General features: G+C 38.3%; 1 protein-coding gene across 2 annotated transcripts; it reads left to right on the forward strand.

Moving 5' to 3' along the window:
• The first annotated feature begins 951 nt into the window (after positions 1–951).
• Positions 952–19115, forward strand: LOC111231168 (macrophage mannose receptor 1-like). 2 transcript variants are annotated; one of them, XM_022758191.1, is made up of 32 exons: positions 952–1136; positions 1419–1775; positions 2066–2236; positions 2473–2628; positions 2776–2886; positions 3298–3435; positions 3608–3787; positions 4109–4263; positions 4603–4716; positions 5250–5365; positions 5488–5636; positions 5730–5929; positions 6436–6557; positions 6760–6832; positions 6949–7102; positions 7260–7298; positions 8102–8265; positions 8375–8436; positions 9519–9619; positions 9734–9876; positions 10074–10179; positions 10992–11119; positions 13588–13620; positions 13831–13860; positions 14440–14536; positions 15526–15758; positions 16231–16396; positions 16627–16797; positions 16905–17024; positions 17515–17673; positions 17886–17912; positions 18004–19115. In XM_022758191.1, exons 1-32 carry the CDS (start codon positions 1073–1075, stop codon positions 18267–18269), a joined length of 4305 nt encoding a protein of 1434 aa, XP_022613912.1. In that variant the 5' UTR covers positions 952–1072; the 3' UTR covers positions 18270–19115. The 2 variants fall into 2 exon arrangements, with proteins under 2 accessions (XP_022613912.1, XP_022613913.1); XM_022758192.1 differs by lacking the exon at positions 13588–13620.
• The last annotated feature ends 52 nt before the right edge of the window (positions 19116–19167 follow it).

Consider the following 19167-nt stretch of genomic DNA (forward strand, 5'->3'; position numbering starts at 1 on the left):
TTGTGAATATTGCACAATACTTTCACCTTTACTTTCATCTTCAAAGAAGTTAAGATTAACAAGAATTTCAAATGGCCAATCATAAGCTTCCCTAGAATTGTTGTAATTAACCGCAAAGTATCACATCTACTTCTCTTCTGTCTTTACATGTGGTGAATTACAGCAGTCACGTAAACTGTGGATTCATAAACATGAAATAAAACGAGGAACACTACTGCACAGGGATGCCACAATCATGTTTTTGTGCTGCAGATATTTGATTGTCTTTGAGTGCGATCGGCCGATGCGATCATTTTTGGAATGCACTGCAGATGGCATATGCTATATCAGTCTCACACACTTTGTAAAAGTTTCACATGGCTGTTTTGTTTTGGTGGCCTGTTGCACACCGGTGCATTGAACAAGGTGGGAGGAGGGACTACTTTACATAGCACACAGTGCTTCTCTCAGCTGATCTCAGAATAAACTACAGATGATCGGTTTTTAAGGTGATCTGTGACTAGCATTAGTGCCGATCTACTGATCATATATTTTGAATCAATCAGGGCATTCCTACTACTGTAGATGATTATAGTGTGGAATAACTGGTGGTTACCTTATTTGGTGTTAATAAAGAATAGAAAGATAATCTACCATCATCAAACATCAGAAATCTTTCACTCTGGTTCATGTGTTTGGTGTCTGAGTAGGAAGTCTTGTAAAAAGTTACTTAATGGAGCATGATTGTGACACTTCCTGTTTTCCACAGTCTTTTTATTATGCAATGGCACACAGCCACATAGCTAGGAATGAAGTGTGTTTTAAAATGAAACAGCTAAGTGTGCAAATATCAGCATTTGGGTTCTTCAAAAAAATTTAATGATTTCCCCTTCCTTGTTCATCTTAAGTAAAAAGGTTTTTAAAAGAAAGTCTGACACAAGACAAATGAAAAGTCATGATGACAGGATGAGACATGATGTGTCAGTACTATTGAGATTGACTTTTGAGAACCACTCACACAGCTCTAAAATCCTTTGCAAGAAATGCAGGGATTAAGTGTTCTGCCATAAGACATTTCAGAGGAATTCTTACAATGAGGATAACTTGTACATCTTTTGTGCTCCTCATCCAAATGCTCCAATGTTTGGCTTCAGATGGTACAGTATTCCAACTTTTAATTTTCAGCTTTTTATGAGATTCAGCAAATGTTCACTCTACTCTGTATATGAGATTGTTCTTTAACATGTGTCAGTGAGTAACATATTTTGTGTTACCTGTGTTACCTAATGAATCCTTGTACATTTCAATATTGACATAAGGCTTTTTTACTTTGTGCACTTATAATTTGCAGACAACGTATTTAGACACAGCAAAACGAACTCCAAGGACAGACTCTGTTAACAGATGTCCTTTACAATGTCTCTCTTGTGTCTCTACAGATTCACCATTTCAACTAACTAACAAGGCCACTGGTTCTTGTTTGGTTCAAACAAATAACAAATGCAATGACATACGCTGGACGACTGGTGACCGACTTCTGATTCAACAGAGGAGTAAGTGCCTGGGAGTCCAGGGGAAAAGTGTGGGGAGTGAAATAAACCTCTACGATTGTGACGAAAACAGTGAACTCCAGAAGTGGGAATGCAAGAATGAAACAGTGCTCGCTCTCAAAGGCCAAGAGCTTTACATTGAGCTCACTGCAGATAACACAGCAGTTCTCTCTAAAACAATAGGACCCAATAACCACCTCGCAATTTCAGGGACGTCCAGCGGTGCCTGCACAAGAACATACAGAGGTACAGTACCGCATACAACAGTGTTGTTTTGACCGCCTTGTATTCGCCACACTAGGATAATAACCATTGTCATAGAATTTCATGTACAAGTCAAGAAAATAAAAAACTAAAACTAAAATGACATTTACATGTTAGCTTTATAAACTTGTTCATATCTATTCATGCATTCATATTTACTTGATATAGGCCGTAAGGTCATATTTGTTATATAAATCTTTATTTGGAATAGAGAAAAGATATCATCTTTTGAAGTATTTTATCATATGGTTTTTTTTCTTATTCGCTTTCAGAACTCTATGCAATCAGTGGAAATGCAGCGGGAAAGCTCTGCATGTTTCCCTTTATGTATCGAGACCAGTGGTACTCAGACTGCACTACAGCTTCCTCAAAAAACCATCCTTGGTGTGCAATTGAAACAAACTATGAGTCAAATAATCTCTGGGGCTACTGTCCAACTAACTGTGAGTAGTGCCGGTAAAAACTTAGGTGAAACACTTCAGGTGAAAGATGAAGGTTTGAGGAGCTGTAATTATTTTTAACTGATAATTATATGATTTAGGACTTGCCACTAGTTTAACAGTTAAGTAAATTTCCATCATTTAATCAAGGCCAAAATTCACAACTTTAGGTTACATGGAGAAAGTATCACACATTGTAGCAAATATTAACACCCATGTGTTGTACATTAATTTAACAGCCAAAGCAGACTGGCATGTAAACCCAGCAACAGGAGCAATTTACCAATTCAACACCCAGTCAGCTGTGACTTGGCCCCAGGCTGAGGCCAGCTGCAAACAGCAGGGTGCCTCCCTGCTTAGTATCAACAATCCTTACGAGCAGGATTATGTGACAGGTAAGGAGAAAATGACTCTATATTGGATGGGAAATCACATTAGGGAAGATACCATAATTGTATACCATCTGAATGTGTGAATGGATACTATTAATAAAACCAACTAGGAACACTGAACCTTAACAACAACAACAATGCCCCCAACAGTACTACTAGGGAGAGGGGGCAGTAAGCTTTGGACTGGGCTGATCCTGGATCTAGAACATGGTTGGAAATGGTCCAATGGGAGGCCTTACCGTTATATGAAATGGGACTCAGGTAGGTTTTTCCTCCACTTCAATACTTTGTGTTAATATTCGACAAACATATGTTTTTTCTATACATTAAGCAGAGCTAAAAATAGTTTTCTCCCATAGGCTCATATCTATACTAGAAAAATGTCTATATTTGTTACAGCAGTACCAAGTGCATTAATAGAAGGTAATGAAGTCCTTAAATTATATGCAGGCAGAAAGCTTAGGATAAAAACTGAAAAGAGGGGGAAATGGCAAGCCTGGCTCATCATGTTATATCCTGTTTGTTTATGCCATAAAACTGAGTGTAAAAACAACCATATGATGTTTTACAGGCAGTAATGTGCGGGAATTAAAGACTGCGACAAATCTGACAACTTATATAAGGCTGTTTTGCAAAACCAGCATATCAAGTATAACCATCACTTTGTTTTAGGACATCCACTTCCTTATCCGGGACACAATTGTGCAATTGTTGATCCTACTGTACAGTACTCCTGGCAGAGTTTACCTTGCACCAAGAAAGTAGGATACATATGCTATACCAAAGGGCCTGAGGAAAATCCTAAACAAGGTAAAGAAAAAATATTCTATCCTAGTCTAGAATAGAATTTATTAGCAATACTCAATCTGTGGCTACTAAACAAACCTACTTTTTTCAATGCATTAAACTGAGCTATATCATCGTTCAGTCAGTCCTCATATATTATTATCTGTCAGTCATTATATGTTCTTTTCATCATAAGCTGTTGAGACAGGATTTTGTTCAAGCCCTTGGATTCCCTACAATGGTCACTGCTTCCACCTTAATCGCACTCAGAAAACATGGTCTGAAGCTCAGACAGAGTGCGTTCATGAAGGAGGGGACCTAGTCAGCATCCGCAATGTGGAGGAGCAAAGCTTTGTCATCTCTCAACTTGGATATGGTACGTCAAGACAATAATATAAAAGAAACAAAAATTTACCTTCAAGGAAGAATTTCTTTGGGTTAAGATGTTGACCATGAACCCCAACGTCTCTGGTTCAAGTCTGGTCACAGACCTTTGTTGCATCGCCCTCTCCCTCATTTTCTGTCACCTCTTCACTACCGTTATCTAATAAAGAAAGAAAATGCAGGACAAGCAAATTTTAGAGCCCCACAAGGAAGACATGAATAAAAACAAAACAAACAATATCATTCAGTAGTAATATTAAGTTAGTGGATCATAATTTATGGAAAGATCATTTTCTTTTGTTCATGTCTGCAGCATCCACTGATGAGCTTTGGATTGGACTAAATGACAGGAAGACAGAGGGGCTGTTTGACGGGGGTGACCACTCTACTGTCAGCTTTACCAGCTGGGAGTTTGGGAAAGTAGCTGTCTCCACACATATTAAAGACTGTGTTCTCATCAGAGGAGAGGTAAGGAGCACTGTGTGGGTATGAGGCACATATCATCCATATGTACATGCACACAACATACATACACAGAGGGAAAGTGACATTAATTAATGTTCTTTCATTTGTCCAATAAACCAACACTAACTTGATTCATCAGGAAGCAAAAAGGAAAATTGTGCAGCAACATATCACAGTTTATTTAGATGTACATGCGTTAAATTGAATATACAATATATTGTGTACTGCAGATGTCTGTATCAATAGCATGATATTACATTTACACTGAATTTTTGTTTGACATCTTCCTGCCAGTACATCCACTCTCCTCACACATCAATACTTTATGGTGCTTTGTTGCAGAAGGGGAACTGGGTTGATCGTGTGTGTGATGAGAGACACGGTTTCATTTGTATGAAGAGGAGTGCTTCAAAACCAACTGGAGATGAAGTGGAACAGGACGTAGGGTGTAAAACTGTACGTTAAGTTTAATTATTCTTAATAAAAATAAATAAATAATAAAGATAAATAAATGAAAGAGGTTCATCCACCCACATCCAACTCAGCCATCACAATAAGCTCATCCGAGCTTTCTAACCTTTTTTGAGCACAGTATTTATGTTGTCTCCAGGAGCAGCGATCAACAGTTTGCAGTGCAGAAAAACACTACCTGACATTCTAAGCTTCAAAAAGAGAATAAAAAATGCTATCACAGTTAACATTTACAGCAGTTTGAAGTCATACATTGCAGGATCTGTCAGTTTCTGCTAAATTAACCTCTCCTTCCCGGCTCATTGATGTTTGTGATTATAGTGATAGCATCTTTCATTTTTTCTGATATAGCATAGGTTTGGAGAGTAATTGAAAAATGAGACATGTCATGTCCTGTCACATTCCAGATACACTGTACTATGGAAAACTTTCTAGATTTTTTCTATTTTAGAAATCGCAGTAGGGTATGATAATTTATATAATGGTCATTTTATATATTTTTTTGCCCAACAATCCAGGGGTGGAGGAAACATGGCTCATACTGCTACTTCATAGGGAAAGAGACCAAAACTTTTGATGAAGCTAAAGATGACTGCAAGAGTTCAGATTCTTACTTAGCTGATGTTTCAAATGGGTAAGAACATTCATTTTCATTAACATACAACTGAGATTTAAAAAGAGAATTTTAACAAAACAAAAAAAAAAATTAAGTAAGCCTTTGATATTTATGACTATGCTCTACTCTCATATTTACAGGGTGGACAATGCATTCCTCGTCAGCTTGGTGGGGATGAGACCAGAGAAGTACTTCTGGCTAGGACTCTCAAACCAGAAAAACATTGATGAATTTGTGTGGACCAACACAGATATAGTGAGGTTTACTCACTGGAACGCTGAAATGCCAGGTATGGGGATATTTTATTTTTTATCTTCTGTAAAATGTGGTAGAAAGTGGTTTCACAACTGACATTTCACGATTTCTCCCTTGACAACGCAAGGTCACCGACAGGGCTGTGTTGCCATGAAAACTGGGATTTTTTCTGGCCTCTGGGATGTGCTGCCTTGTGCCAATAAGGAAAAATACATTTGCAAACACCTGGCAGAGGGGGCAGTTTTAACTCCCGCCCCATCCACTCTTAACTCTCCGAAGTGTGCAGACGGCTGGAGTCCAGTGGTATCAAGGAACTACTGCTTTAAGGTACAACGACTACGAAAAAAAATCCACCTCAGCTTAAAGGATAAATTCATATTTTTCAAGTCTATCTTCATAAGTACTCAAATACCCTACATACACTGAAAATTAATGGTTGATGTAATCGTTGCTAAGCAATGTAACTTCATAGTGCAGCTACACTGAAAGAAAAGTGGGACATGGGATAAGATTTTAGGTTTGATATATAAACACCCATTAATATAGCCTCTTTAATTAAGGAATTATAACAGTTTCAGCTAGGTCAGTTGTTCCTCACTCATACACAAATGTATGCAACTTACCAAAATCTAAAAAGATCTTCGATTCTACAGTTGAGATCTATGGTGTAAGTAGGATATCTAAATTACACACTTTAAGTACCATGGTTCACATTTATAGAAATGCTTGTACATTGTTACAAAACAAAGCACTGAAATTACTCCAACCAGGTACACATACCAAGAATGCATCAGAACTTGGTGTGAAGTGACATGTTGAAGCTCTTTGTGAAGTTGTTTACAGAGTCATCTTACAAAAAGAGAACCTGGTATGAGGCCAGAGATTACTGCATGACCATTGGAGGAGACCTGCTCAGCATCCACAGCGCTGCTGAGCTTAAAATGCTGGATGATCGGTACAGTAGGACCTATCAAATTACAAAATTAAAAAATTACGAAACTAGTTGTAGTAGATGATATAGGTTGGGTAGTGTCTATAGCAGAGCACTGGGACATCACCTCTACAGATAACTATGAAGTCAGGCAAAAGATTGTTCTTCAAATGTTTTACAAATACGTTGTATGCTTAAATCATTAATATAACATTGTTCATTATAGCCGTCAAGCAGTCTGGATTGGACTTAGTGCCCCTGACCCAGTCACCGGTTTTGTATGGAGCGATGGATCCCCAGTGAGTGAAGAGTTTTTTACTTCAATTTTTAAATTTAGTTTATAGTTTAGGAGACTCAATTAAATAGACTATGTAGTTCTAAATCACTGTTTCTTCTATGTTTGTTTTTGTTGCAGCTGCAGTTCCAACACTGGGAGGATGATGCGCCAAACAATAAAAATAATGTAGAATCTTGTGCTGAATTTAAAGTGAATAGGTGGATGCGGAGTGGATCTTGGAATGATGTGCACTGTGAGACGTACCATGGATGGCTGTGCCAGATCCAGGCAGGTAAAATAACTGTTGATGGTCAATGATCAAGCCTGGCTTTCCAATAATGTCAATCCTCACATTTATTAAGGTGTATGTAGCCTCAGCTTGAAGCTAACTACTACCACTCTGGTGCTCTATTCAGTGTTCAGATTATAATATTCTTCTGTCCTTACAGGAGTGACTCCAAAGCCACCTCCAGACCCTGTCACTCCTGGTAAGTGGGCCATTTCCCTAAAAAACCACAAAGAATACATTGGAAATGTACTTTTAAGCCAAACCTTGTTTTCTAATGCATGGTCTAAATTTGCTGCTAACTTTACATTTCTGTTCTGATTGAAAATTAATTTCTAAATGACAATGTGTAGACGCACTAAAAATGAATGGAGGTCAGCCGCAAAGATAAATAATCTGTTATTCTCTGAAGCTGCTGCTGCTGCGGATTGATTGGATTGATCCTTGTTTAATATTTAGTGTGCCACGCTAGCTACACACCTTTACATTAAAACATCAGACTCCAAACAAAAATACTGCGATTCTGTAAGACTGTACTTAAATTAAATACTAATGTTAGTATGCTAACATGTTGATGTTGAGCAGGTATAATGTTTACCATGATCACCATCTTAGTTTGATGGCGCTAGATGAAAAGTTATGGTATCACCAAATGAATTACTTTTTCCTGATGGGGACATGAAGCTCTCTACCAAATTTCAGGGCAAGACATTTCACTCAAAGCTACAAATGTAAAACTCATGGTGACCCTAGCGGACAAGTCAGAGGGTCACCAAAGTCAGTAGGATTCAACCTCTGGGGAACATGAATATTTGTAAAATGATTGCAAATCCACTCAATAGTTCATGACACATTTCTGTCAAGACCAAAATGGTAGAACAACCAACTCAGTGACTGACCAACATTGCTATCCAAAGAGCCATGCTGCTTGAATGGTTAAGCATCTTGAACCCTGAACCTACATATATACAAGTGACATATTACATAATTGTAGCATGTTTTCAGACTATAATAGGACATCAGATGGGTGGCTAGAATGGAATGGAAATCAGTATTATCTTAACATAGCGTCGATGGCCATGGAAGACGCTCGTCGCTTCTGCCAACAGAAGCATGCTGCCTTGGTGACTATAAACAGTGAAGCTGAAAGTGTCTTTTTATGGAAACAGGTAAGCAGTGACACTTATACCACATTACTCATTAACAATAGCATTTAAGAGCAGGACATACTGAAATCTAATTACTGCTTTTACCATATGCCTCTGTCTGTGTATGTAGATATCCAGTTATCATTTGTCTTACTGGATTGGCCTGAATGTAGATCTTGATGGAACATTTACGTGAGTATGAATTAAGTAATGAGTAATGTAAAAAAGACAAGTATGAAAAACAAGTATGAAATATTGCTGATGTGACCAGTTGAATGATGTGTTGTGCTGGAATTTTTTTGGAAAATCTTAAAATAGTGACTGTTCGGGATTTTGCCTTTTTTTTTTATTGCATTTTTTCTTATTGCAATGAGGTCAAATGGCATCAGATTTCTTGCGCTACCTCCAGAGTCAATATGCAACGTTTAGTTTTCGTACATGGCAATCAAAGAGTTCTGCACATGTCTAACTTCCTGCAACAATTTATTGTGACGTTTCGGTGCTAGACATTCACCAGGCAAACCACCATTTGCCTCATCTGTCTAGGATCGAAACGTTGCAATAAATTGTTTGCTGCAAGTTAGACATTGTGCAGGATTCTTTTATTGGTACTTTGAATCCATTCATCCCCTTTACTATGCACCTGCCTCACAGAATAGATGTGCAAAGTTTTCTCCTGCTTTAGTTTTCATACATAAAAGCATTACTCAGATCTGACCTCACTTTCTGTTTATCCGGCTTCGCTTCCGTATTCAATTGACTCTAACAGATGAACGCTTTAGAAAATCAAAAACCAATGTGATAACTTTTGTGAAGGAAATGTTGGTCTCTTAAGCTTACTAGATCCACCACTATTGTCACTAGCTAGTTGCTAACTGTGTGTGTCTGGTCATGAGTGCTGGGTTTAAACTAAAATAGTTGCCAGCCAAAGCTGTTAAGGAGGTTGATAAGAGCTGAGTTTGCAGGCTAGAAAACCAAAACATTAATCCATAATAAACAAAAGGCTCTGTCAAGCTAAGGGTGAGAAGTTTGGTAGTAGTTCTGTAGGTTTGCCATTACAAACAACCTCTTCACATTATTCATTTATAAAAATTGTTAATATAAAACATTTTTTAGTGCATAATTAATCATAAAGCAGCATTATTCCTTTGAACAAAATTTGGTGGCATGAATTTAAGAGCAGGGCTCATTTTGTGACTCTTTTGCAGTGTAATTATAAGTTATAGTGTACAATTAGTATGTCTTTAAAAATTCAATTTTTCTTGTGTTCTAAGGTGGATGGATGGTTCTCCAGTGGAGTTTCAAAGGTGGGATGAAAATCAACCTGATTTCCATAACAATGATGAGAATTGTGCTATCATCACTAGCTCTATGGGTGAGTAACCCAAAATTGAATAATCTGCACTGGCATACATTCATCTGAGATCAGATGTAAAAATGCATATTGTTTTCCCTGAAATTAATTTCATATTTTTGGATTGGCTCACAGGGTTCTGGCATGATAATAATTGTGGGTATGAGTACAGATCCATTTGTAAACGCAGTGGCTCACCACCTGCCAATGCCACTGTAGCACCAACAGTTCCTCCAAGAGGTGGCTGTCCACAAAACTGGAAAAGATTTAAGTCAAAGGTCAGAGGCAACTTTTATTATCTCTTATAATAGTTGTTTCAATGGATTCAAGGGAATACCACCTGTAATGTACCTGTAATGAAATGGGCCTTCAATCTGACAACACTGCCTTTTAAGCATTGATCTATTCATGGTTGAAAAAATAATCTACTGCTCATTTGAAATATAACACACAGCTGTCAATTTTTCACCTATAGTGTTACAACATCATTAATAGCCAGAGGGAGACATGGGAAGGAGCAAGGACACAATGTAAAGCAATGGGAGGAAATCTAGCCTCAATTCTCTCTAGACATGAGGAAGGTTTGTTTTATGATTTTTCCAGAAAGCTACCATTTCTATATTCCAGAGAAATGTAAATCGTGAATATTTCAGAATATATCATTTCTATATTCTATAGAAATTTATATAATTTATATTTCATATAACTATACATTTCTGGTGGGTGTTAGCCAGAAACAATGGGCCTCATTATTGAAAGGTTGTACAAATTTGAAGTTGTTTGTGTCAGCCGAGAATTTTTGCTGGCTTCCTCAATATTGTCCTTAATCCAAAATGCGTCCACATGTATAAAATTTATATAAAAGTAGATCTTGAAACTTTTCGGTCATAGACCTTTGGGCGTTCATTGCATGCTATTTATAGTGAAAGAGCGTGCAATACCCAGCTTGCAGAGGTTAATATTAACACATGATTATTGTCTTTACAGAATCTAGCTGAGTTTCTTAGCTAAGTGAGCAGTGGAAACTTTTGTTCTCAGAGTCAAAAGGTTTGAAATGCTCAAGTGAGTTATGTTATATATGTCAAAGATATGTGGCCCTGACACACAAAAAAAAACAACTTCAAAGAACAAAAGGTTTTCAAAATAATCAAGATATGCATAGCCTCACATTATCCTCTGTCTTCTAGTAAATGCTGTACTTAACACACCACAAAGACTACAGGTAACATCAGGCTAACCATAAACTGTACATGTACAGTATGTTCTGCACCTTGCATAAATGGAACTAGACAAACCACACTGCCACTCCAATTAAATAGTCTTGGTATATATGCTCCAAATTCAAATTGAGAATGTCTGATTAAAATTTGTTACATTTGTGTGACATTTTCAGTGTTTTTGTTAACTGAAATGGCTAAGACACCTACAACAAACCTGTGGATTGGTTTGTATAGTCGAAGTGGTCAACGGTTTCACTGGACAGACGGGCGACCAATGCGATACAGCAACTGGGGGAGTGATGTAAGTGGATACTGTAATTTTAATATTAAAATTTTAAGTAGATGTAGTAGTTATGTGCTGCACTACTAAAAAAAAGTTTTGCTACACCGATAAAACTTTCTGTAGTTGTGCATGTATGAAAATGTGACTTTCTCCACTGTTGCAGTGCCACTGTTCAATGACATTTAGAGGATTATCTTTGGGTAACATGTTTAAACTTTACTGTATTTGTAGCATAACTGTGTCAACTTGGAGCAAAAACAACTGAGGCTATGCTTCATGTGCACACAACTCAATTATATGTATATATACCTCTGAGAAGCGCCACCAAATGTGGTGGAGGGGGGTTGTGTTTCCCAGTGACCCTGGGAGTTTTGTTGGTGGGGGAAATAGCCCCCTGGTAGGGTCTTCCAAGGCAAATTGGTCCCAGGGGAGGGGCCAGACTAAGAGCGATTCACAAAACCCTAAATGGATAGGTGACCTTAGAGCTGTAGCACCTTGCCTGGAAAAGGCACCAGTGAAGGGAGCTTGCTGCCGAGCGTCTGGTGGCTGGGCTCAGCCTGAAAAGTCAACATGGAGCCACCATTAGGGTAGGGTGCGATGCAGACCAGGTGGCCGGCAAAGGCAGGGACCTGTACGTGCTGATCCCCAGTGTCGCAGACCAGGCCTAGGAATGTGGGACGTCACCTCTCTCTCTCAGAAGCCTGAGCTGGTGCGGGAGGTGGAGTGGTACTTACTAGATGTAATTGGGCTCACCTCTATGCATAACATGGTTTCTGAAACCAAACTCCTGGAGAGCACCTGGACGCTCTCCTCTTCCGCAGTCGCCCAGGGTGGCAGGCACCAGGTGCGTGGGGGAGATACTTACAAGCTCCTGGTTCAGCACCACGGTGTTGGAGTTCTCCCCGGGGGAATGAGAGGGTCACCTCTATGCGACTGCAGCTGAGGGGAAGGCTCTGCCTGTTGTGTGATTATGCACCGAACAACAGCTCAGAGTATCAGGCCTTCTTGGAGTCTCTTGGTGTTCTGGAAAGGGTTCTGCCTGGGGACTCAACAATTCTGCGGAGAGACTTTGATGTCTGAAGACTCAGGGGAAACCTCATCCATAGCTCTGGCAGAGTTTGCTGTGGTGGTCAAGAAGCTCCTCAGCAGCAAGGTGCCATGTGTGGATTAAGATTCCGCCTGTGTGACGGCCCCTGCTTAAGTGTAGTTGTCGTGGGCAGTTGCTGTGCTTTTGTATCCTCAAAGGTAATGGAAGGAGGTGATTACGGTATCCAGGTTTGGAGCACCTGGACTACACGCTCCCAGGAAATAAAGACACAGGCTCACATTGCTCTTCTCTCTCTCTCACCCGGACTCATCCCCGCCAGTGTCGGCACATATTCTTTTGTTTGGCTTTTGTTTTCGTTTTGTTTCAAAACATCCTAAAATTCATTATATTCACACATGCACATTCATATCACTGATATTACTGACTGACACACTCTATTGTATTTGCCTCTTCAGTTTATTCATTTTTATAATAAATACTCTAATCAACCGTCCTCAGTCGTGTCCATTGCCTAATTTGTCTTGGCCTAGGAGCCAGGTAATGACACCTGACATGCTGAAGGCTTTGGACATTGTCGGGCAGTCACGGCTGACATGCCTCTTCAATGTCCCGTGAAGGTCGGGGACAGTACCTGTGGAGTGGAAGACAGGGGTGGTGGTTCCCATTTTAAAAAAAGCGGATCAGAGGGTGTGCTTCTATTATCCAGGTATCTCATTGCTCAGCCTCCCTGGGAAAGTTTTTTTTTTTTTGGGTAGTTTTTTTCCTTTATTCAGATAGGAGCAGTCAGAGTGACAGGAAAGTAGGGGAGAGAGAGGGGATGACATGCTGTATCAGTATTCTCGGCACAAAGTCAAGAACAGTTTCGGTGAGTATTGGACTGCACCAAGGTTGTCCCTCATCTCCGTTGTCTCCCTTGACTCCTATTTGTGATATTCATGGACAGGATCTTGAGGCGCAGCCAAGGTGAGGAGTGTGTGTGGTTTGGAAACCTCAGAATTGCATCTTTGCTTTTCACAGATGAATGTGTGAAGCAATCGGTGTGAGAGTCTCACCTCCAAATCTGAGACCATGGTTCTCAGCCTGAAAACGGTGGACTGTTCCTTCTGGGTTGAGGATGAGTTTGTGTCCCAAAAGAAGGAGTCCAAGTATCTCGGGGTCTTGTTCATGAGTGAGGGTAAGATGAAGCAGTAGATGAACAGACATAGGTAGACTCGGAACTCGCTGGGTTGTACATATTTGGCCTTGGAATGCCTCGTGATCACCCAGAAGGGGCTGGAAGGCATTGCTGGAGAGGGGGATGTCTTGAATGCCCTGCTTAGCCTACTGCCACTGCGACCTGACCCTGAATAAGTGGAAGAAAATGGATGGATGGATACGTTTTTTTAATAACTTTTCAGTGTATTGCTAAAATTTCTCACATACTGGTTTTACATTGCAGAGAGATCACCTTGGCCTATTTTATGATGATGAGGTAAAACTATTTTGATTGTAAATTGTAAAACCACATTATTTGTCTTGACTGGGGGAAAAAATACATCCAACTTTTATGACAAGCTGGGTATTTGCCTCTGGCGCACACAGCCTTTGTCTAGAATTGTGATAAAATATATGCATCTATATTGTAATATATTTTTTGCTTGAGTATTCATAGCAATTTCTGACATCCTCTTTTTCATTACAGATTCATTACTATATACAGCAAATGTACAAGGTAATGGTTTCTTGACGCACTGTAATAGGCAATACAACCTCATTTGCTGTGACATGGAGTTTTGTGACAACCAGACATACATACCTGTCATTGACAGCTGATAAAACTATTTGTTTGGGGGGTTCTTGGTTAACATGTGAAGATATTTATATGGAATTGTTGAAACAAACTAAAAGAAATTAAGTATATACAAAAATCCCTTTTAGAGGTTAAGTACACTGCATAGAAATGATCCAGTACCTTGCTGTCTTACCGGCTTAGTTCAAGTTAACATGAAAAACTCGTCATTGTCAGTGTATGGTGATTTATATGATGATGCATTACCATTAGAGCTGCCTCATCTTAACCAAAAATAACTGGTGACTTGGTTAACTAATGATCATGTTTATCAAATATTTAAAGTTGTCAATCACTTGTCACTGATGCCAGTGATTCACGCTATTAGCACAAGAGCAACAGAGTTCAAGAGATCCTTCTGCATGATTGCATTTATCAGCAGAACATGTATCACGACTGCTACAAGATGAACCAGATTCTTACAATATTTCTCTTTACCTCACTATTCTCTCTGTGCTTCAGTGTGCTGCAATGACTGCCAATCCGAGGATCGGCAGAGGGCAATGGACAGCATTGTCCTGCAATGACACCAATGGATATGTCTGTCTTCAAAATCTTGGTGAGCCTATCCTCTGGCCTTTCTCTTAAATGCAATTCCTGTGGCCTAGAGTGATTTTAGTAGACAAGAAATGGCACAGTATTGTCCACTGGTATTAGTTACATACAGCAATTTCCAAGGCATTTGTCATCTGGGCATCACTTATTCAATTAATCAAATTATCATTTTGTCTTCAAAATGCCAGAAAATAGTAACAAATGTCTTGTTTTCAAAGATATTCAGTTTCATATCATGAGTTACAAAAATAACATAAAACCTTTGTATTCAAGCAGTTAGAAACAGCAAATAGTTGAAATGCTTTTCCTAATAAAAATGATTAAAAATTATCATTTAATTATCAAAAGAGCTGCTGAATAATTTTCTGTTGATTGATTAAACATTGCAGCTCTAATTCAAATATGTTACATGCCCTGTGCATGACTAAGAAAACAACAGCTTTGAAACTAGAATTACCGCTTCACAGTTGTATGCCCCTGCCAAAAACACTTTTTGTGTTCTCGAGACATCATGTTCACAAGGCCAAAACCACGTTTTCTGAGTTCATCTTGACATTTGACATTTGACTAGCAAAACCTAATCAGTTTATCCTTGAGTCCAAGTAAATGTTTATGCCAAATTTGAAGAAGTTCCATCAAGGCATTAATGAGATACTGAGTCCATGAGAATGGGACAGACAAACAACCCGAAAATAATATGCCTCCTGTTCTGGCTGTCGCCAGCAAGGAGGCATTAAAAGGCCTGAATTTTAGTCTCTGTAGTTTTAACAACATTTAATGCACAAATATTAAAATCAGGGATAATTCCACCTTTACACCCGCTAATTGAACTAAAGCAACTGGTGATCTGTTGTGTAACCATACTGTAATCAGTATTTTGCAATGATCAAAGTTGTGATTTCATTAAAAAATGTAACTTTTAAGCATCTAACAAAGCCCCTGACCTAAGGATGAATAGTAAAACTAAATTTGTCTCAATCTCACCCTAAACAGATCCATCTCTCCCGGACTCCCCCGAACCAACAGTTCCTATTGAATATGTCAAAGTATTCAATGACTCTATCAAGGTTGTTACTCAACCATTGAACTGGGATGCAGCCCAGAAGCGCTGTCAAAGTGATGATGCCAACCTGGCTAGCCTACGAAATGAGTGGCCACAGGTCTATGTCGCGCTGATGACTTTGAATCTGAACTCTCCTCTGTGGATTGGACTCAACAAAAACCAGGTACAGGACACAAAGTGTCTCAAATAGCACATAGCAAAATAACACCACTAATGTCTGCGTGTAACTTGACATTTCTTTGTTACTGTAAATGTTCAAGTAAAAATGTGGCAACAGTGACTTGTGTCTGATTGAAAATTTTCACTTTAAAATTTGTATTCTGTAATTGCTCGCATTTAGTAGTATTTTTTTATATATGAATTGCCAATTGATTTATATTATTGATGACCTTTATGAAGTTGCTAACCCCTAACCCTTTTCTATGCTATTGTCCATGACATGTAGCATGAAATCCTAATTGAGCAACATTAGTGCACATACGTATATAGATCATAGATAGATAGATAAGTGATGAAGGCTGAAAGCTAATTATAAGAAAAGGTAAGAAAATAATTAAATTTTAAATGAAGTTCCCAAAGATTACAGATTTCTTTGAAAAAATTCTGAATGCAGGTTGATCAATCTGTGCTTTCAGACTGGTGGAAATTTCAGATATGTTGATGGCTGGCATATGACCTTATCCAATTGGGATAGAAATGAACCAAGCACAGACCGACATTGTGTATATGTGGATGTGGATGGAAAATGGAAGACCGCTGACTGCAATAAGAAAATGACCAGTGTTTGTATGAAGACTACAGGTAGGGCTCATGTCAATATTAACATCTGGACCACTGTTTCAATGTTAATACAATTAATTACACAAATTACATTGATTATAGGCTGTCATCATTGCATTTTGTTTTAAATGTGACAAACTTTTCTTTCTCTACAACAGTGTCAAATAGGTGCTTACTTCAGTGCATTGGATTTGAAAGTATGTACTGTAATTAGATAACCTCAGTGTCGTCACCGTCTCTACCATTCACAGACATACCACCAACAGAGTCAAGTGATTTCCCAGGATTTTGCCCTGATGACCCAGAAACATCCAGTTACAATAGCCGCAGGTCCACTTGGCTAACATTTAAGGGTCACTGTTACCTCTTTGTCACAGAGAAAAAAAAGTGGGTAGATGCATCTGCTAGCTGTATCAGACATGGTAAGGATTTTCGACGGATTGTCTAATACATATTCTTAATCACTCAGTTGTGTTTTGCTTTAAACAAGGACCTACTGTTTTTTTGTTTGTTTGCTTGTTTTTTTTAGAAGGTGCAACTCTTGCCAGCATTGAAGACCCCTCTGAGCAACAATTTATTCAAAACAATGTGAATATATATAAAGACAGCGAATCCTTTTTCTGGATCGGCTTGTATAAAACTCACACAGGTACTGTCACATTGTCAGTAGACACACATTAAGCCACATTTTGTTGAACATAAGACGAGAAAATATTTTTCGTGAATCAGAAGCTCTGAAACAAAGAGGTTATAAAATTATTGTATGTTGATCATTTATTTGTGCTGAATGGAGAACTGAAACTGGCATAGAAACTACATTTGGTCAACAACAAATGTAAATGAATATATTCAGACACCAGAATACTGTTTTCAGTGACCAATTAATGTGGCTATGATTTCATTACGATTACATTTCACAAAATAACCTCTCTTTTCCAGATATATCGTTTCAATTTTTTTTAAAGATGGTTTTCACTTTTCACTGTAAAAATATTATGTATAAAAGCACATTTGGAAAGTCTTGGTAAATTGTGTTTCCTTTCACACTGAAAGAAATTATGTTGAGTATCAAACTAAAGAAACGTTTCATCTGGGACAAGTCGAAAAAAAAAAAAATTCAGAATTTTCTTTGTCACCAGGTTTATGGAAATGGTTGGATGAAACAGTCATGGACTACACTAACTGGGATTTAAGTCTATTTAGGGACGGCGCTCATGGATCGATTAAATCGTCAAATGGGGGGTGGAGCACAGACAGACACTGGCTAACGAGAGGATATATTTGCAAAGCACCCAAAGGTGAGACCATCACAGTTACTAGGACTTATAGTTAAGTTTGAATTAAAGTAATGTTTTTAAAGTAATAGGAAATTCATTCAGTGATGAAACTAACATATATTCAGAAACTGATTGCGATACTTAGAATATGCTGTCAATGAAATGATAAAGAAAAGCACCTCTTGTCCTTTAGAAAGGTTTATTTAATAATAATGTAATGTTTGTTTTTCTAGTATTACAAGACACACCATCGACAACAGGTAAGTTCCATCTCTTCATCATTATTATTTGACTCATAATTATGATTTAGTTGTTACGATTGAAAATCATCTCTGTGTTGAATCTGTACAGTAAGTCCAACGGTGGATCTTCAAACCCATGGCCACATAATTTTGACAATTGTTCTGGTTATCAGTACAATTGGCGTGGGGATATTCATTGTCCTCTTTATCCTCAAGAAGTCTGGCCACCGCTTATGCATCTCTGAAAAGTCAACTAACTTTGACAACGCACACAACGTCTCCAGCAATGAGCAGTTCCTGTCTGATCTGGTGGCCACCAATGAGCTGGTACCAAATGCAGAGGAAGAGAGCCCTGAGCCTGTTATAATGTTGTAATGTAAATACCAACAGAGTGCTACAGGTATTCTTAATTAGAGAACCAATAACTTTAATGCAGTTGGCAATAACTAACCTTAATCAACATAACTATTAAAGCTGTAGAAGGGTGACATTTTAATCCACGCTTTATTTCACATTAAGATACTCTACCTGCTAGGAATGTGCAGTGGACTTTTGCATTTGCCAGACTGCTAACTGTGTAAATGACCTTTTATCTGTCTAGAAATCCTGGTGACTCCTAAGACATTGTATGTCTTGCTGATGAGAATCAAAACAACTGTACTAAAAGATGTTGTAAATAATAAAACAATGTCATCTACATTAAATCTTATATTTGACTTTTCCCTATCTTGTAAGAAAAAAAAATCATAGTGGGTTTATCGGTGCACTGGAGTGCTTCACTTTGCTTAGCTTAAATAATTAATGTTTTTTTATTAGCATTTTCTTCATGTTTACATATCTAGTCCACCACTTCCTAGGCAGAAATATACTTTATCTTTCACATTTATGTGATAGCTCTGGTTACAGCTACTGCTGTAGTTGTCAGAAGTTCATCTAATTGGCAAGTAAAATTTAGCTGCAAAAGAATGTCTGAAACCTGAAAACAGCCTTTGTAAAAGCACAGAAAGGGTTGTAATTGGCAGTAAGAAATCTTGGACACAAACTTCCCTCATGTCACCAAATAATAATGAATACAAACTGACGAATTCTTAGAAATTGAACTGCAGAGCTACTAAACAGCAGCAACAGTCCAACATGTCATGTTTCATCATTGAACACTGACACTTGCAGTGATATTTTGTATCATTTATCATTCAGGTATTAATACAGAAGCATAACATATGAAATTAACCAATGCAACATTAATTTATGTGGCTGGCTTTTTTCACATTAA

The sequence above is a fragment of the Seriola dumerili genome, unplaced genomic scaffold, assembly GCF_002260705.1.
Source record: "Seriola dumerili isolate Sdu_G_001 unplaced genomic scaffold, Sdu_1.0 BDQW01000291.1, whole genome shotgun sequence".
NCBI classification, from domain to species: Eukaryota; Metazoa; Chordata; class Actinopteri; order Carangiformes; family Carangidae; genus Seriola; species Seriola dumerili.

Bases quoted from the DNA above. Each gene is read 5' to 3' on its own strand.
- LOC111231168 (XM_022758191.1), top strand. From the start codon at position 1,073: ATGAGGATAACTTGTACATCTTTTGTGCTCCTCATCCAAATGCTCCAA. The intron at 3,788-4,108 runs GTACGTCAAGAC...TCATGTCTGCAG, and splicing joins CATCTCTCAACTTGGATATG to CATCCACTGATGAGCTTTGG. The intron at 16,397-16,626 runs GTAGGGCTCATG...TACCATTCACAG, and splicing joins TGTTTGTATGAAGACTACAG to ACATACCACCAACAGAGTCA.